Source organism: Urocitellus parryii, chromosome 8, assembly GCF_045843805.1.
Source record: "Urocitellus parryii isolate mUroPar1 chromosome 8, mUroPar1.hap1, whole genome shotgun sequence".
In the NCBI taxonomy this organism is placed as follows: domain Eukaryota; kingdom Metazoa; phylum Chordata; class Mammalia; order Rodentia; family Sciuridae; genus Urocitellus; species Urocitellus parryii.
The window spans coordinates 39,891,345-39,912,665 of NC_135538.1; the positions used below are offsets into that span (position 1 = coordinate 39,891,345).

General features: G+C 33.0%; 1 protein-coding gene across 7 annotated transcripts in view; it reads left to right on the plus strand.

Annotated features, from left to right (window-relative positions):
• Positions 1–21,321, plus strand: part of Trdn (triadin) — a 367,236-nt gene that overhangs the window by 226,931 nt on the left and 118,984 nt on the right. For all 7 annotated transcript variants that reach the window (XM_077801927.1, XM_077801929.1, XM_077801930.1 and 4 more), the window contains 4 exons: positions 1,513–1,545; positions 1,670–1,696; positions 3,945–3,971; positions 13,000–13,047. In XM_077801927.1, the coding sequence (XP_077658053.1) occupies positions 1,513–1,545; positions 1,670–1,696; positions 3,945–3,971; positions 13,000–13,047 (135 nt within the window). The remainder of the gene's footprint in view (positions 1–1,512; positions 1,546–1,669; positions 1,697–3,944; positions 3,972–12,999; positions 13,048–21,321) is intronic.

Genomic DNA, 21,321 nt, shown 5'->3' on the forward strand with positions numbered 1-21,321 from the left:
TTTATTCTACTGATCTTTCCTCTGTTTTGATGAAATTCCCACTCTTTTTTTTCTCTCTTTCTTTACATCTTCCTCACCCTTTTGGATTTATTTCTGCATATTAGAGAGAACATTTGACCTTTGACTTTTGGGGACTGGCTTATTTCACTTAGTATGATAGTCTCCAGTTCCATTCATTTACCCACACATGCCATAATTTCAGTTTTCTTTATGGCTGAGTAATACTCCATTGTGTAGTTGGACAACATTTTCTTTATTCATTCATCTGTTGAAGAGCATGAAGTTTGTTTTGATTGGCTATTGTGAATTGTGCTGCTATAAATATTGATGAGCCTGCATCAATATTAGATGCTGGTTTTAAATTTTTTGGTTATATACTGAGGAGTGGGATAGCTACGTTATTGCTAGTTTTTTGAGCAATCTTCACACTGCTTTTCAGAGTGTCACATTACTCTGCAGTCCCACTATCAACAGCTGAGTGTAATTTTTTCCCCACATTCTCACCAGCATTTATGATTATTTATATTCTTGATAGTTGCCATTCTGACTGGAGTGAGATAAAATCTCAGTGTAGTTTTGATTTGTGTAGCCCTATTTTCTAGAGATATTGAACTTTAAAAATAAATATTTGTTGAGCATTTGTATTTCATTATTTGAGAAATGTCTGTTCAGTTCCTTTGTCCACATTGTTTAGGTTATTTGTTTGTGTGGTTTTGGTGTTAAGTTTTTTGAGTTTTTTGTATGTTCTGGATATTAATGTCCTACTTAAGGAGCAGGTGGCAAAGATCTTCTTCCATTCTGTTGGCTTTCTCTTTATGCTCTTAATGCCTCTTGAGTCTAGAATAATGCTTGTGTCAAACAATATTGACTAAAGAAGGTTCTTAAAAATAAATGTTAGCTGAGAACTCTATAAGGAGCATTTGTATTTCTCCCTCAAACCAGGCAAGTATGTTTTGCTTTCTCCTTTGCTTCTTAGCTTATTTTAGTGTCTTAAATATATCCCAAGAGAATATTTTTCTTAGCTAAATTAATATCTCTTCAATATAAGAATATATTTAGGGAAGAGTAAATATGAAATCTGTCCATCTTCATTTTTTTCTGAGAATTATTTTTAAACAGCCATAATAGCTATCTTTTGAGCTTACTTTTCATTCCAGATTTATTTCATGTAGATCTAAAATGATAATAAATTTATTTTTCTCCATTTTTATAGATTTTTTATGTTTCTGGTTTATTATTTATGTAAAGTTAGAATTCCTGTAAATATCAAGAATATTTTGATGCTACTCTTTGAGGGAACTCCCAAGAGAAATTACACTCTCTTCAAGGTATTTATTAGTTACTGCAATCCAGCATCAGCATGTGTGTTTGCTTATGTTAAAACAATTAACATGTGATTCACAGAATTGTAATAATTGTAATCATAATTGTACTACTACTAATAATAATTGTATTAATAATAAATTGTAATAATAATGACCATGATAATAACAATAATAAAATATGTTTCAGAACAGGAAAAGAAAGAAAAACATGCAGAACCAGGTAATTTCTTTAAAGTATTCTATTTTAAAAAATTTTATGATATTATTTAATTTGCAACTTTATGATAAATTATAAATGAATGGCATAAAATATTGATTTTTTTTTCTTTTCTTGCTTGATATAGCAAAGTCACCAAAGAAGGAACCTTCAGGTGAGTTACTCTGGTGAAGTGGACTCTCTCTACCAACAGGTAGCCTCAGACTATGTGTAAAGGTTGGTCTGAGGCAGTAGAGGTCAGGAAATCTCAGCCTTTCTTTCAAGCTCTTGACACAAACATAACATCAAGCCAGTTTTACAAAGTAAAAGCCTGATAACACGCTGCACCCTTGCTACTCAGTGTGAGGCCTGTGAGCCAGCAGCATCTGATGCTGAGGTAGGAATGTAGACTCATTAAGAAAATGAATGCCCCACCTAGTCCTACTGAATAAGAAACTGCAACTTCATAATATCCCTAGTGGACTCCTGTGTGCAATCTTTGAGAAGCAGAATTTTTTTGTTTGGTGTAAAAAAAATACAAAGAACAAAATAAAACATGAGCAAAACACTTCCTGTGAATGCATCTAATATCGCTTTGCTTTTCAAATGTGAAATATTCACTTCCAGGAAATATTCTTCCCTCATGCATAATGTTACTTAGTAGCATTTCTTGAGCACTTGGGGATTTGTCTTAAAAAGAAAGATGGATTTACTCTCAATATATTTGTAATCTAATAGGAAAAAATTGAACTGAGAATCAAACAATGAGACAAACCAACCAATCAACAAATACTGAAAGTGCAGTTACTATAGACACCAAATCATTTTCTTATTTTACCTGCTCAGTAAGTCATTTGAATGAAAATTTTTGATGTTTTCTAGTGACCTCTATTTCTTTCTTTTTTATTTATTTCTGGTTTTTTTCCTTTTTTTCTTTCTTTCCTTCTTCTTTTTTTTTTTTTCATGTTGAGTTTGCATGAAGAAATGTCACCCAAAGAACCAGGAGGTTTTTTTGTTAGGGGAGGGTATTTGGGCTGGTGTGTGCTTGTGTTTGTATGCACATGTTGCAGGTAGTCAGCTTCATATAATGTCCTGTAGTAATTCCTTCCGTTTCATTGTATTTAAGTGGAAATAATATTTGCCACTTGTACATAACAATGCAAATAGAGCTGCTACACCATAGGACTGTCCTAGCCACAACCATAGCAAATCACAAGTTTAAAGCCACATGTTTTCTTCTTCCCAGTTTGTTAAAACTACTGCAATAACCCCAATCTGCTTAGGTATCTCTCCAACCAATTCTATAGCATCATTTCCTTACCTTTACAATAGCATTTAATATACTGTTAAAATTATACTCTCTTCTTTTTTACACTTTTAACAGTTCTTAATTAGAGGATAGAGCCTATTTTTATCTCTTTATTTTCAGAATGCCTATTGTGATTCCAAACACACAGAGGGCACTTGATAACAATGTATGAAGTGAAAGAAGGACATTAAGTAGAATAATCCCAGTTTTTAAAATTTAAAAATTGAATGACTTCCAAATACATAATTTACAAGATGAAGTAATGGCACATTTCACCATCTCACATTAACAGCCCTACCATTTAACCTTTGGTAAAGAATGGTTTATCTATTTATAGAGAACAGCCTATTTGTTCAAGAATGCATTCCCATTAGTGCTCTGTAACACACATTTATACTTATGTACATATGCAAAAAGCTCAAATAGAGACACATTTTAAAATATGGAGGGGCATATCAAATGACTTTTGGTATAACTAATTTTAAGGATCTTCATAGCTAAATACCAGGTCTCATATTGAACATGACACAATACCATAACTTAAAATTGCTTCAAATCATCTGTTCATTTCAGGGTGTGATTACAGTGTAGCCACTTAGCAGTAATTAGTTGTATTTTTAAAATTTAAACCATTGGATAATCTTCCATATTATGCAGTAATTAGTTGTATTTTTAAAATTTAAACCATTGGATAATCTGCCATATTATTTCTTTATTTATTCTCATTTTGTTTTATAGAATTTGAGAAAAATGTATTTTCCTGAATATAAGAGCAATCAGATTCTTTGCAAACTTAAAATGGAAAACTAATAAATGAGTCACGAATGATCCTTCTATGTTGGAAGATGTATAAATAGCAGTCCCCCAGAAAACAAAAACAAAAATCTGTGGTTAATGAGTATTTTTAGAGTATGTCAAAGACATTGTAGTGCTATGTATTCTCTTACTAAGATTTGCTTTTTTGTTGTTTTGTTGTTATTGTTGTTGTTTTTGTTTTTTCCTTTTGGTCCTTAAGATTATACACACAGTCTTATAAGCAACTAAAATAACCTTAAAGTTATTTTATAAAAACACAAGTATGTTTAACATAGATCTTCTTTCTTATCATTAACAGCTGCAAGTGAAAAACAAGTGAAAGCAAGTATGTTGAATAAAACTTTTAAGTGGAGCATATTTTAGCAGCTTATTCTCTTGACTCTTCTGCTGTAGACATTGCTAATGCTAATTTTTGAGCTGGATTGCCAATTTTTTGTGTGTTGGAATAATATGTCAAATTATTCATTTCTGTCTTTTCTGTGAATTCATGCTTCTGACACTTTATCTATAGAGCTTTACTTTGTAAATTTTAATTTGTCCAGATAACCTCTCTTCAAATTGTGACTTGTTTTATACTTTGAAGAATATGTGATCTCTTCAGTTTCTTAATTAAATAATTCTTTAATTATTCTAATGATTAATTGTTTGAACAAATAGGCAACATAATTTGTCTACTATAAATGTTGTGTCTTTAATAAAATGTACCCCCAAACCCCAGTTTTTTAACTGTTCTTTGCTATCATATTCTTTTTTTAACCCATGTAACTTCAGATTATGAAATATTGACTGGCAACTATAACATATTATGGCATTTGTATCAGTGGCAGCCTTGACAATATGCTCAAGGGAAAAAGCTGATTTCTTTTGTTGTTTGTAAATCTTAATTTGGTAAAATACCTAGCAGGTTGCCATTAATGGAAATTATTTTAAGCATAAGGGCTTGCATTTTATTTTTGGAAAAAAGAAACATGGTTAGCTTCTTTAAGTTTTGGATATATAACCCATGGTCAGTTGTGTGCATGATGAAATATATATTTCTCTTTGGGTTAGAGTTATATAAGTACTTATGATGATACTAATACATAATACTTTCAGACCTAGTATATCACTGGTAAACATATCAGTGAATAATTGGAATATATGTTAATTAGATAGGTGAGAATGTCTTTCTTTTTCTCTTTTTAAAAAAGAACATTGCTTTTGGAATTTTTCCCTTAGACACTGAGGACTTTAAAAGTGAAGTTTAACATGAATCTAAAATTTCATTTATATTTCAATGAAAAATTGTGAGTTTAATGTTGAATGCAAAGCTAATTGGAACTCTATATTATGAATTGTTTAGTATGCTAGAACTTAGTCTTTAGAAATGCATAATCAAGAAAATGTATAAAACAAACTGATAATTTCACAGCTCTGGTAAAGAACTTTAGATTAAAGATTACTCTAAAAATTAACATTTTCTTAGTAGGAAAATGTGACATAGATAAAAATATTCATCTGAAATTTTTAAAAAATCTGTATGATCTGCCAACTACGAAACACACTATCCAATCAAGTTTTTAAAAGATCAGCATGTTTTTCAGGAGATTAACATATTGGGTTACCAAATCATTAAAATCCAACATAAAAATTTCAAGAGTTAATATTCTACTCCTTATGTGGTTGAGACATATGAAATTTACATGGACATTTTCTGTCAATATAAAAATTAATGAGAGATAACTCATAAGCTGTTCAGATTTTCTAATAACGGTCACTTCTCCAATTAAGAATTGGTTTCTTGTTTGTTGTTTGGAAATTATAGCCGTACAACATAAGAAGTGTTGCACATTTCCTATATATAGTGGGCTGTTTGTAAATTCAATGCCTAAAATGAAAATTATATATCATTACAAATACTCTGGAAAAGTCTTTAAATCTTCCATATAGTATGGTGTAAATAGTTTTGTGTATGTAGCCTGCACATCCGGGATACAAATTTACATTATCTTAAATTATGAGAGCAAGTGTGAAAGTGAAATATGTAGCTGAATTAACATAAAGCAAACATTTTATGTAATGAAATTCCATGGTATTGAATTTCATAGGACAGGTGATATTGACAGAGCAAGTCCATGGTAAATGTAAAGGGACATTTGCCATTAACACTGGATTAGAGAAAAAAAAATAGAGAGAAGATTAATTTAGTGGATTGAAACTGTTCCCTCAGGTACTGATGAATAATTGAAGTCAAACTAGGAAAAACACTGGAAGACTTGATTGAACTATGGGCTGTATCATTTCAGGGTAGAGCTTCTAATAGATTTTAAGAACTCGAAGAAGAGAGAAACCGTCCCAGGTTCAATGACACAATGCTGGGGAAGGTCACATATAGAGTTATGGACCACAGAATGGTGTTGATGGAAGAAGAATGCCTTGGACCAGGCAGGGATGTCAAATCTAGATTTTACAATTTCTGCAGGACAACACAGATAACTCTCTTTCTCAGGGAACAAGCAAAAAATGCCTCAGTGCAACAAAGTCCCATCACTATAGTTCCCTGAGCATGTCCCGCCATACATCATATAGCCACATATAGTTTGGCAATACAATTAGGATCAAACAAGTAGGCCATTGGAGTAGAATAGTTCAGATGTTTAATACTAATTATGGTGAATCTTCAATAAAGTCTACAGCAGTTGTTGTATATTCAATCGGTTGACCACATCCCCCCAACTTTATTTATTTTGGTCAAGGATCAGTATTTTCTAGTCCTTGGGAGGCACTGCAATAGTTCACTCCCTCCGTGTTGAGGACTTTGAGGTTTATATCACATATCCCATATGTGTGTGTTCAACCAGCCTGAGGTCAATTTGAATTTAAGAAAAATTTTTCATCAAATACCAGGTCAGGGCCAAAGTCTAGTCATTTTTAAACTGTAGATCTAAATTTTACAAAAATACCACAAACCGACATTTTTCATCCTCTGTTTTAAGTATTCCGCAGATTTTTGAGAATGCTCAGCCACCAAGCCTATGTTCATTACTCTAACCACACTTCAGTGTCTAAACGTGTAGGTCAGACTTCTGTGACCTGTTCTTCCAATGCATGTCAGGATCATTCAGGAGAAGCCAGTATGCAGAATTGAACAGTTAAGTCCTTTTGAATTTAATTAGTTATTTAACATTAAAGTAATACTTGGAGACAATTTGTATTAGCAAAATGATACATTTTTGGACTCAGTAGTACATTTTCTGGCATAGGAATTCTTGAGGAAAGGGAATATGGATCTGAACTAGCACATCTGATATCAAATAGAATGTGTGCATACCAAACATTATCATGAATGTCAGCAATAGTCATGTTTGACTATACTATCCCAGGATACTTATTACTAGACCATCTCCTTACTTGCTTAGTCTGTATAATAATTTACATGATGGGCTCCTCACATCTCAGTCGCTGTTTTCCGAATACACTCAACACAGTATTGATGTAGCACTAGAGTAATGTACCAGGAAAAATAGGTTGTGAGGGATTGACTGAGGAAGTAGGGCAATACATGCTTGTTATTAAGATTATGTGTAAAGCTAAGATTGGTGTACTGAGTGATAGCTTTAATTTGGAAAATTTCATGGTACAGAATCCAAGAATGTCCACCAAGATTGGCAAAGAAAAGAAAAGACAGAGAGAGGAAAAAAAAAAAAAGAACTAGCAGAAGCAGAATCTAAGGCTGATTTAGACACAAGGAAGTAGGAAGGAGGCGGTGAGGATTTTAAGTAAGAAACTAGGAATAAATTTCAGTACCAGAAAATAAAATGATGGCCACAGAAAAATACCAGTATAAATGATAACAACTGAGAGACCACTGTTGGGTTTGAGTCTTAACTGTGTAAATACACAGATATTCTGATACTGTTGTTCAAATACATCTCCTGATATTATTATTTCAAAGGGTAGCATGGTATTGGTGTAGATGCATACAAATTCTCTAACAAGACTGAGAAAAAAAAAAGACCTAAATTAAATCCCATGTGAGCAAAAATCTGACATAAGAAAGAACAGCCATTTCAGATAGAGAATGGGTAGATTATTTTAAAATGTTGCTGATGTAGTTAGAATTCATTACAAAAATGTAATTTATCCCTACTTCATACAATTCTAAAATATCAATCCCAGATGGTTCAGGGACTAAAATAGTAAAGGCAAAACATCATGTTATTTTTTTAAAAAGCCTAGAAAAACATATTTATAATTTTTTGAAGTATGAGAAAATTGGGAAAACTAGATATGAAAAATTCAAACCATGAATTTAAAAGTTGATTTATTGCATTGACTGAAGTATTATTAGACCTCCTAAAGAGATATAAAAAAGAAGCCACAAACTTGTAAACGCTGTTTATAACACAGATAAGTAACAAGAGACTAGCTGTAAAAAAAAAAAAATGGAAAACAAGAGGAAGCATTTGACCATTTGGCAGAAGAATGGGCCGAAAAACAGAAGCTAGAAGCAAGCTTAAAAAAAGAAAAGTGCAAATGGCCTGCAAACATTTCCAAATGTTGAACTTCCAAACAATAATGGAATTTTACATAAACTCAGAAAAGGATGCTATATATTCATACCAGATTGGTATAAAGTGGGAGATATGATCATATGATGATGATGAATGGAGCAATAAAAACTTGCATACACTAGTGATGTGAATGTAAAATTTTGGAGAAAAATATAGCATTTATATACTGAACTCAATCATGGACACATGACATGGCCCAGCGAGTTCACCTTCTAAGAACACTTTTGCACATGTTTGTAGTCAAATTATTTATACTAGCACAAAATTAGACATGACCTAGATTCCATCAACAGTAGAACAGATAATATATAGAATTTTTACACAATGGAATCTTATATAGCAGTTCAAAGTGATCAATGACAGCTACTCATATCAACAAGTCTACCTCTCTCTCTCTCTCTCTCTCTCTCTCTCTCTCTCTCTCTCTTCTCAGCCTTCTGTGTAGTTGGAATTATATTTGTACACTACCATGCCTGGCCATTTCAATGTTTTGAAAAAAGCAAATGAGAAAAATTAAGCCATATAATCCAATTTATACAAATTTGTTCACTAATCAATATAATTTAATTCATATAAAATTATCTTACCTCTATTTAGAGACAAATACATGTAATACAAAATTGTATAAAGAAATATTTTTGTGAAATTAATGTCAAGAGTAACTCCAGGATGAAAAGAGTTATTATGTACAACAATGGTGGGGTAAGTCAGAAGTTTCCCAAGGTCTTGATAGCATTCTATTTCTTAAGCTTGTAGGGGATACACACATGTTAGCATTCATTATCACCATTCACTAAGATACGCACAAATGTCATGTGCCTTTAATTTATATCATATTTTTTCACAATGAAACAAGTTTAAAAATAGAGAGTGAGAAGACAGAGTGCTGGGGTGGAGTGGAGAAGCTCTCTAGAGGATGCATGGAACAGGGAGGGAGCAGGGAGTTGAAAGATGTGGTGGTTTGTGGATACAGAGTATTCATGCTTTTGAGATGATGTGAACACATCAGGGAAGGTGAGGACTGATGAGGTAGCAAATAGGAGCAACCTTGCAAGAACAATGACCTTGAGTAGATACAAGGAGGTGGGACCCAGGATGCAGATGGAAGGATACATACTAAATAGCTGCAGGGACTGATTATCCTTTAAAACTAGAAAGAGGATGGGTATATGCTAGTGAGGTGGTAGAAAATCGAGGTAGCCTGTACTTATTTTCTCTATGAATTTCTCAAAGGCAGCTTCCCTTTATGTTGCTGGATTTGGACAGTTTGAGGAAAGAGTTGAATCTGTGAGCATGTTGTCAAGGGGAAGGGGAAAACAACTTCACTAGGTCTGGAAGAATATTGTTGGCCAGTGCTGAACATTCCCATGAGTGTTGTGATTGACATTTGAAGCAAGGTTGGCAACGCGGTTAGGGTCTTTCTCCAGGTCGGATGGCTGCTTAGGCAACTAGCAAAAAATATATTGGGTATTTTGCCAGATAACTTCAGTCCCCACAAAGTTATGTTGAAGTTCTAACTCTGTACCTGCAGTCATAACTTTATGTTAAAATAGGGTCTTTACAAAGTTAAGCTGTGGTCATATTAAATTGGAATGGGCCTTAAATCTGATGACTGGTGTCTTTATAAGAAGAGGAAAATTTTGAAACATATACACATGTAGAGAACAGCTGTGTCAACAAAAGAAAGAAATCAGAGCCATGGCAGACAGAGAAATGCCAAGGATTGCTGGCAATCACCAGAAGCTTGCGAGGCACAAAGAGAATCCACCCTACTGCCTTCAGAGGGAGCTTCAGAGGACCATGCCAAGGTCTTGATTTTGTACTTCTACCCTGCAGAGCCTCAAAAAAAAAATCCACCCAGCATCTTAAAGGCAGCCCCAGAAATGAATGCAGAAGATGACTATGAATACCAAACAGAAGTGAATGATCTAACCACAGGTCATTTAATCAAGCTTGGTTAGAAGTAAAGACAGAACATGAGGAAGGTCTTGAGTGGTAGGAAAGTGGTAAGATTGAAGGAATCACAGTATTGATGGGATCAGATACTATTTAGAGGGAGTTCTTTAGTAAGTGAAATGTGAAGACAAGCAACAGTACCAGGGAACAGGATTTTTGAAATCAAGTTTTGACCATAATGGAAAAGTCCAAGTGTATATTTGTGGTAGTCATCAGAGAAGTGGAGTTTCTGGTTTTCTCAAGTGAGGAGCTCAAGGAAGTGAGAGCTCATGTGGTTGCATGCATCATGTATAACAGTGACTCCTAATTCTGTTAAATATTAGAAGTGTTTGAAAGTCATGTAAGTATACCAATACCCAGGACTCACCCCAGGCTCATTAATTCAGGCTCTGCATCTCACCTCAGACCTCTGAATAGAATAGACTTCTCAAAATTCTCTAGCACATTCTAATATACATTTAGCTTTGAGAATGATTCTTAATTAAATCTCACAATAGCAGTCGTGTAGAGAAGGGTAGTGATGTGCAAAATTATTCAATGAATGAAAGGATATGCAGCTAGGTTGGTTGACAACAACAATAAAGAGGTTTAGAGCCTGCTATGATTTGATAGCTTGTACTTTAGAAGAACTGGGATCTGGAGGAAACAAGGAGATGACAATCTATGGAAAGTACTGAGAAGCCAAGAGGGTTAAGTGTATACCCCTTCCAGATGCCTTAATATGTGGAGCATAGAAAAAATAAATGTTCTTTATTTTAAAAGATTGTAGGGACACAACATCTTTGGAGAGATAGGGCTTGATTTATAGATAGAATATAGGGAGCATATTAAGAAGATGAAAATATAGGGACAAGTACTGCTAATGGACAAAGGGGACAGTGGAAGGGCTTTGGAAAGAGGTAAAGTTTTGGAGAGAAATACAGAGCCATAAATTCTCTTTTCTGCTGGAGAGCTCATGGTAGACCTGAGGCAAACAGGAGTAAAGATCACTGTAGGATTGACCTGAGCAGATTCTTAGAGGAAGTTTGGTAATCAGCTTCCAAAATATGGTCCAGTTCAGCAGCAAAACCATCACCTGGGAACTAGTTAGAAAGGCGAATTCTTAGAACATGCCCAGAGTTACCATCTCAATTTCCTGGACCTGCCCCTGTATTTTAAAAGCCCTCCATGATGATTCTGATGCATGCTGAAGCAAAGAACGACTGTCAAAGTCGCCTGGAAGATATAAAATACTAAGAGGTCTGCTGGGTCCTGGAGCTCACAGTCTTGAGGCAGCATGAAGAAGAGGATATTTATGTGACTTCTTTTGTAGGCTTAATTTATTCTCTTGTGGGATCTGATACTGTGGTATTAAAAGCTGAAGTTATTGAATGCCTCTTTTCAATCTCTGATCTCTCTCATAGCCCAAGGCATTGTGGTATAGCAAAGAAAAGGGTGTGATGGTGCCCACTGGTTGTTTTTTCCATAGCCTCAGCTATGGTGATATGGGTGACAGGGGACAAATACAAATGCCAACAAAAATAAAAATAAAACATATGATTGAGGGAACAACTTCACATAATAAAAATGTTTGTAAAATGAGTAAAGAAAGCTTTGTAAAAATTCACTACCTCATCATTATTTTTCTGTTTTTCACGTGAACTATAGAAAATGCCACCTTTTCAATTAGTTTACCTAAATTTGTGATTATATAGAATTTTTTAAGAGAACATTCTTTTGTATGTACTCAAAGATTAACTAGAATCCAGGTTTCAGTTTCTTAAATGAAATCAACTGTTCCTTTAGTATAGGTAACTTCTTGTCTTTATTTTATACCACAACTCGTTTTACTATTGATAGTTGACCTGAATAATCAGTCATGGCAACAACAGGATTCCTTAGGAATCGAAAATTTCCTTACCATTGAAACTGTATTATTGTTCTACTGTAAGGACTTGTGTTTTATGATATGATAAAGTAAATGATCATTTTGATCACATTTCTATGCTATAAAATGTCTTATTAGCAATAAAGATTAAATTATACATTGCACTATTTAGTCAGGAAATGATCATTTATGTCCTTCTTATTAATATTAAAACATGGAATGCTGTAACAATTAAGTGACCCAAACAATGTTGTGTTTGTATCTGGCATTGATTCACAGTAGAATAAAATTATACTTAAGTACTTTCAAAAAAAAAAAAGAAAAAAAAAGAAATGCCTCCTTTAATTAACTTTGATATTAATTCCAATATTTTGTAGTATAATCAACATTTCAGATTATATCTTCAGGGAAGCTCTTATCTTCCCTGCAAGATATTCTGAAAAATCCTTAAAAAATGGCCTTTTAAATTATCTTTCTCTTTCTTTTTGAAAGCAACATTCAAATGAAATTTTCTATAATATTATGGTTCATAATTTAGAATGTAAAGTTAACTGATAGAGGTCATATCATGTTGACTATTTCCATAATTAAACAAGCAAGGAAGACTTTCCAAGTTCTCATCCCTAAAAAATCCATATACCACCTACATTTAGCTGTAAACTAATTCTTTAGTATTCCATTGTATTTTGGGTAACAAGCCACCTTGTTTTTAATGATCACTATTATATAAGAAAATTACTTAATATCACAGAGCTGTACCTTGAAAGGAAATTTCTGTAGTAATCTTCAAGAATGTCAATATGTTAAAAATCAAAGCCTACAAGCTCTTGGGAGTTAGCCTTTCTTTGCAGCTTGCTTTGCTCTTGGGTGCCATATATTTGGATTGTTGTCTTCTTGTCTGACTTACAATACTATGTCATGTTGATCTGTATCTCCAATATCCATTTCTCTCACTCCTTTAATATCTGAATTTGCAGAAATTGAACGAGGCAAAGAAGAGGTTGGTGCTGCTTCAACTAAGAAAGGTAAATGCAGCTAAACAAACAGATGTCATGACTGTAACTTATTTATGCTACATTTTCTATGTATATGGCATAGTGCTTAATGAAGAATTTTATTGATTTTACCATTTTATTGATACAGAAACTCATTTTGCACAAGATTTGTAGCATCTATGTTATCAAGGCTTTGTTTTTAGTTGTTCTAATGCTAGTCCTTTTTTTCCTCAAAGTCATAAATTAATGCTACCCTAATTATAGTCAAATTGCAAGTTATCTTTTGGAAACTTGTGGAAATGAAACTACATAAAATCAGTAGGATTCCATTCATCTCCATGGATCATTCAAATTCAATATACTGCCTTAGGAGGTTAGGGCCTTAACAAATGAAATTTTGGCTAACAAACTCACATGAAAAATATTCACTTTGTACAAGAATGATATGACATTAGGAAATGTAGTCCATGAGATGCTGACTTGGAGCTATTTTGCTTTAAGAAATACATTGGGACATTTGGAGTGAAATCAATAATGTATACAATGTCTTTAAACTTATCTCAAGAGAAAAATTAATAGACTATCCTTAATATATATTCTCTCTCTCTCTCTCTCTCTCTCTCTCTCTCTCTCTCTGTCTCCCCAACCCACACAAACTTATACACATATTTCACCAAAATGACATAATATTTCTAAAAATCTATTTTATTGCATATACTATATAAAGAGTACAAGCCAGTTATGATGGTGTACTCTTGCAATTCCAGCAAATTGGGAAGCTGAAGAAGAAGGATTGCAAAGTCAAAGCCAGTTTCAGCAAACTAGCAAAGTCATACTTCAAAATAAAATTCTAAAAAGTGTTGGGGGATGGCTAGGCATGATAGCACATGCCTATAATCCCAGTGACTTGGGAGGCTGAGGCATAAGGATCCCAAGTTCAAAGCCAGTCTCAACAATTTAGTAAGATCCTAAGCAGCTTAATGAGACCTGTTTCTAAAGAAAGAAAGAAAGAAAGAAAGAAAGAAAGAAAGAAAGAAAGAAAGAAAGAAAGAAAGAAAGAAAGAAAGAAAGAAAGAAGGGCTGGGGATATTGCTCAGTGGCTAAGCACCAATGGGTTCAATACCCAGTACCAAAAAAAAGATGGTTGGGAATGTATCTCAGTGGTATGGTATACCTGGGTTCAATCTCTACTACAGGAAAAAGAATAAAATAGAGACCATGTATCAGAACGGTAGAAATCTATAAAATATATATGACATTTATCTGTATGTTCAAACTCAGATTATATATCTAAATGTAAAGCATTACCTGAATGTAAGCATTTACTTAAATTTATATATCCTTTAATGTTTACATATATTATGTATTTAAATATTCATGTATTATGAATATCAATTTATTTAAATATCAATGGATATATAAATTCATAAATATTTGTCTAAGAGAAGGCAACAAAATTAAATAAAGCATTCTGAAGGTAAGAATAAACTATATTGTGATGTGATAATGATAAGCAATTGAACTATTAAAATCAATGGGTGTTCTTTTTCCCATACAGCTCTATTATTCTCACTATACAGGAGGCAGGAATAAGGCCTGTTTTATAATCATTTAATTTCCTAATAATCTAATATGTGTGATGTCAGTGATCACAGCACATGATTCATTGATACCATTTTACTCTAAGTGTAGAGTCATGCATTTATTAGAAATCCATATTAATATATTTTCTCTTGTGGTGTTATATTCTGAAATTAACCTTGCTCAATTAAGTAGAATGTGAGTAAAAGCTGGTTACTTTAGAATGGGAAATGCCATGGTATTATGGAAAGGCAAAGGGTCATAATATGGAGTCAGAAAAAGTCATTAATCTAGGCAGAATAGAAGGGCACACGGCCCTATTAAGTGGCTATAAGGCCTTGGCATTGATATATATGTTGAGAGTGAGAACAAAAAAAGGGCCAAATTATGTTCAAAATTTATGGTCAAGGGTAAGACCTAATGGAGGTCCAAACAATAGTAGGTAATGTTCTTTGGGAATTACATTTCAGATACTGAGACTTAGGAAATCCCTGATTGTGGAAGATGATCAAGAGATAGTTAAAAAAACAAAGATTGAACTGCTTCAAAGTAGCTGCGTCAGTACAGTGTGAATAACTTTCAGTCTGAGTGTTTAGGTATTAATACAAGCACACATTGTTTGAAGTTCAATCATGTCAAATTGGAGTGAATTGACAGACAGAATTGAAATTGAACAATCAACTACTGAAATCACAAGGGTCTTTGAGGAGAATAGTTTCTGAGTTTGAAGTGTGGGCAAATATTTTGGTTGAGGTTAAGAAGAACTGCTTGCTAGATTTAGAGGGAAAATAATCTGTTTATAAACACAAATCATTGGAACCAATTATATTTCCTCTAGTTAAGCTTAAATATCATGCCTTAATTCTGAATTTAAATATGGTTGTTCATAATTTGCCTAAGTATAACATGAACAGAAACAAACATTTCTTATCATAAATGTTTTGAAACTCAGATAGGGCTTTGTCATTTTGACAAGTTACAAGCAAGAGCTAAAGGAAACTGTCCTCCTTGGTGAGCTAGTATGTACATTCCCTGTACCTGGACTGTGAGCTACCCATGAAAATATGTATTGCTTTCATCATGAACTTAGTATCCAGCTCCCAACTCAACAACACTTAATGTGCCTTACAGAATATCCATTTTCTAGTCTTTTACAAGTAATCAGAATATGAAAGTAATTTAAGAGTCATTTTTGTTACTAAGAAAATTGGAAAATTATTCTACTAAGTTACAGCTTGAACTAAGAACGGTGTGCAGCAATAAGTGGAATTACTGATTTTGCAGTTGTTTAAAAATTTTAAACAATTATATAAATTGTTTCATCTTAAACCTATTTTTAAAAAGTATAGACTATTTTTGGAGATACATAGGACCTAATTATCAATATGATATTATTGTATTTGCTCTACACTTTGCAATTTTCTATTATTTTCACCTTCATTTAACATATATTTATGATTATATACTATGTGGAAAATCAAAAAATATGAATTAAATAATATTTTTCTTGAGCAATTGAACAGACTGGGAAAAGAAAAATATTAAGTCATTAAGTTGGCTCCAATTTTTACGATCAATTGGAAGTTTTCTTTATAACTGTTGCTCAAGGATTAAAGCTTGGGGTAGCAAAATAAATTTTAAAAATGTGACTTAGAAGTTTAAAAATTATTCTGACGTGGGAATATTAAAAATGACAAAGTGGCATATAGGTAAATCTTACAAAATGATAGTGTGACAAGGGGTTGTAAAGATGTCTTGGACTTTGGTAACAGAGAAATGCTAGGTGGTAAGAATTTGCAGGATGTGTATGAGGAAGTCTCAAGTCTTAAGATGAGGCTACTGCCCCTTCCATGCCCTTGATGGTCTGGCTAATGCTGATGGCATTTTCCTTGATGAACTTTGGACTATTCCAGTCCTTACAAAGCTAGATTTCTCCATGGCTTTTACCAACTTTTCTTTCTGATGTTGGTTTTGTATTACAACATGATGTTCTAGTTCTCTCCGTGTTTTCTTTTTTTTTTAATTTACTTCTTACATACATGACAATAGTGGAGTATATTACAATCATAATTATCCATTCACAGCACAAGTTTTTGTAACTCTCTATATAAAGTATGTTCACACCAAATTATTCCATTATACATAAGCTCTCTTATTATTTTTTTGCATTACAATTCTTAATACACCTTTATACTACAATTTATCATATCTCTGTTTGTGTATAAGATATGTTGACACCAAATTCACATCTTCATACATGTATTTTGTATAATGATGATTTTTTTGTAACTTCTTTGTATTTATTTACTTTGATTCCCATTTTTGTTGGTGTACCTCAGATTCCATAACAACTCTGAGCTTATTCTTTACCCTCTTCTTGTGATAAATATATACATATATATGATATGCTGTCAAGATTAAGATTCTGTCCTTGAAGATCCCAATCCTGTGACCACTTCAGAACTTCATGATGAATTACAGGCTGACATGTTCAACTTCCCAATAAACACCTTCAAATTCAACCTGTATTAACCTAAACTCCTCAATCCTTTTTTCTTGAGTTGCTTTCTGTTTTCTATCCTTCACCTCACTAGAAATCTAGCTATTATCTTTCCTCTATCTTTGCACCACCTATCAAAGAATCTCAAAGTTCTGCTGAGTTTATTCCCTAAAGAGTTCTTGAATGTATTTTCTCTTATCATGGTTACTACATCACAAGTCCAGCATTGATTATCTTGCACCTGAATCATTATAAGACCTCACTAGTGCCCCTACATCTTAATAATTATACCAGAAGGACCCCCAAAGCCATAGTAAATTATCCATAATACTGAATAAACCACTCTTTATTTAATAATTTCTTCTCTCCAGTTTCCCATAAGTTCAGTTTATTAAAATGCAAATAGAATCTCCCAATATCTGATTTCTATATCCTTTTCCAAATTTATCTTTCAGACATGCCCTGTTTTGTATGTTACAATAATACTCATATTTGCTCATATTTCCAAATATACAAGATGTAAGATTTAGGAAGTAATAGGACAGATGGCCTCACGAACACACTGTATAGTTCTCATAACCTGAGAATTGATGAAAAGAACCTCCCTTCCAGAAAAAGGACTGATGCAATACCTTTCTTTATAATTATTGATTCATTCCACTGTTTCCATCATTGACATTTCTAAATATTACATTTAAAATCTGAATAAAACTTTGATAAATAATATTCTTTCTTATATCCTTAGAAATAGTGGCTCCTTCATCTAAAGCTATAGGCCTACCTCCAGGAAGTAATATATAAGTGTCACATGAGGACATTTCAGCTAATGAGCATATGACAGTCCTCATGGGTGACGCAGGGCAAGAAAGGAGAGATGCAAATGCTATGAGAGATTTGCATTTCTAAGGAAAATTCTGGAGAGAAATAAAGAGAAAAATGCCTGGAACTCTAGAAAACCAACTTTTCCATCACCCTGTTAGGTCAGGCCTAGCCCTAATCCAAGTATCACAGTCTATGGATGGAAGTTGTGGTACTTTTTTTCCTTTAAGTTAGTTGTCTCTCTGAAGTAGTGCAATATAAACTGTCCTCGCTCTCCCTCTTTCTTTCTGTTCTCTTCCTTCCTACTCTTCTTTCCTTCTTTTCTCTCCTACCTAAAATAAACCCCTTCAAATGAAGACCAAAAAATATATACATTTCTTCTCACAACAGCAAAGGAAGTTTCCAGTATCCTGTAGTATAGAAAGAGAAATTGATTAAGATCTTCTTTTGTTTCCAGGCCATTAAAAAATTCACTCACTTAGATGAGCTGTTTATTCCCAAAGTTTATTCTCCATAGAATTAGGCTTCATGAATTTTACATTAGAACCATGAATGAAAGAATCAACATTTAATGCAAAATGTCATCTTTTCTGTACAAATAATCAGCATTTTCAGTGACCTTTTCTAAGTAACAAAAATAGTGCTTTAGGAAAGTAGTGTCTCTATTTAATAGGAATGCTAGGAATTATTAATCCATCACTGAAAAGAAAATTTGGTCTTTATGGTTAAATAACTTTCAACTGTTTTCTGAGAGTCAGTCTTCAAATGATTAAAATAAAATAATAATTAAATATATATGCATGTATTGTATTATTCTACACATTTATAATAGGTCTTCTGAATAAGTAAATTTGCATAAGAATGCACACCCATGTGTACCCATGCAACTCTGTTACAATTGATTATGAATTGTCAGCATTTTATTTCTGCACTGACCTGAAGGGAAACATTCTCAGAAAACACTAATATACCACACGTCTTCCTTGCTCTTACAGAATCCATAAAAAGTCTAATATAGTTTTTTATTTTTGGTCCAGGCTTTCTGCAGGGCCCAGCCTCTATTTTTAAACTATCTCCATCTCATGCGCAGCATGTTCACTTTTTTTGAGGAATATCTAGACTTGCCTATGTCTGTGTGCTTCTTCAAATCAGTTGGAAACTTCAAAATTGTTCCTCTTCAGAGGAAACCACTCACACAAAAACTTATCCCTCTTCTCTCTTCACTCAGAATATATACCAAGGCATCTCATTTTTTTTAACTAGCATACTTTGGCATCAAACAAATCCATATTGAGTGTTTCCTATGTCAGGAGCAATGCTAGGTGCTGTAATAAATGCAAACAGCACATTTCTAAGTATCCCATGGATCAAAGGGAAAAAAAAACTGTGAAATTTTGGAGACATGATAAACTAATAATGTGATGAAAACACAACATTAAAACAGCTAAACTGTGGAGAGGGAATTAATACCCTTTTATAATTTTCATTTAAAAAGAAGAAAGGCAGGGCTGCAGGTATAACTCAATAATAGAATAGTTCCTTCACATGCATGAGACCATGAGTTCAGTCCTCAGCACAAAAATAAAACAACAATGACCAAAAATCAAAAACAAAACAAAACTTGCTGAAATCAAATATCTTAGAAGCCACGATTTTTTTCTTAAATATAAAAAGCAAACCCTCCAAAAATAGATGACAGAGAAATCAAAAATAAACTCTCAGAGGCTAATGAAATAAAAATCAAATATAAAAAATAAAAATCAGAATACAGCAGAATACAACTGACACTAGGATTGCTGTATGTATACACATAGATATATAACCAATGGGATCCTGCAATCTGTACACGTGAAAAAATGAGAATTCATAACCTATTTGAATCAAATGTATGATATTTCAAGATCATTGTATTGTATTGAACAATAAAAAAAGAAAAAGAAAGAAAAATCAAATAAAAAATGAAAATCAAAGAGTACAGGACAGACAGCAAAATTAAAATAAAACTAAATTCTATCCTTTATGAGAAGCACATGTAAAATTGATAGATCTACAAAAAGCATATGAAAAGCACACAGCATCATTACATAGCAGGAAAGTTCAAATTAAATCCACAATTTCATACTACTTCATACTTACTCGAAAGACTAAAATTTTTCAAAGGAGCAATATTAGAAATTTTGCCCTTTAAAAGAAAATTGTTTTTATTTATTTTTTCATTACAGTATGAGGGAGAGATATGAAACACTTCATTATTTCCATATTTAGGATTACCTGTGCTTCCAGATTCTTATACTTAGTGTCTATAATTCTAGAGATGTTTAACCATTTCCTCTTCAAATATTGATTTTCTTCCTTGTGTTCATTCTTTATTTTAAAACATTCAATTAACTTTACATTAAAAATAATTCTATTGTTTCTATTTGTTACTTCCTGTGTATTTCCCATATTTTTGTCTCTCTTGGGATTTCTTCCCACTGGTAATACTAGCTTCCTATGCGATCTTCAGCTGTGTCTAACTCATCCCTTTCCAGTTTTAATTGATTTTTTCCTACAGTTTTCTTTGCTTATTTTCCAAATTTAATTTGCTTAAAAAAATGTCCCATCTCTAAATTTTGATCGGGGAGAATGAATAGGTGTTTTCCTGTAAAAAAGGGATGATTGTGTTTAAGGCAGCGATAAATAGAATAGCATGTTCTAGTTACTGATTGGTGGTTGCACAGCTGATTTCTTAAAACTTCTTCCACCTATATTTCAAAACAACACCAAGAGCATTAAATGTACTTTTCACTTAAAGATTAAAGCTCAAAGTTAAATAATGTGCATTCATTTATGTAGCAATTCAGTGGCAAAACTGCAATGTCAAGCCTTGGTCCTTCTTCTAGGACACACAATCCCTTAGAGAAACCATAATTGTGTTTGTTCTTAAGGAATTTGATAATTCAAGTCTATATCACACAATTCTTTTCTGGTTCTAAATCATTTCCTGGAATTCTTCCTCCTAGGAGTACCTTAGGAGTACTGCCACCATTTTCGTCAAGATCAAAGCCAAGTTGCTGTCTCCCTTCCACTGTCCTAGCCTAACATTGACCTTGATTTAACAAAAACAGCAAAATCGAGGCACTCATTGGAATTTACCTTGTAATGACTTCCTTTTGATAAGGTTTCCTTGCAGGTAGGGTTCAAGAGGCTCATAAATATTTATTTGCTTTTTAATTTAACTCTTTCTTCACTTCAAAGTCATGTGGATCATGCCCTGGGTAACAAACAAAATGAGTTTCTCTCATTGAAATATTTCTAATAAGCACATATCAAATTATTAGTTTATCTGTTGTCTTTTTTTGAAGCCAGTATATTCTAAGGTGAAAGAGCCCACTGCTTTCTTATTCCTAATGATCTTCTTTTAT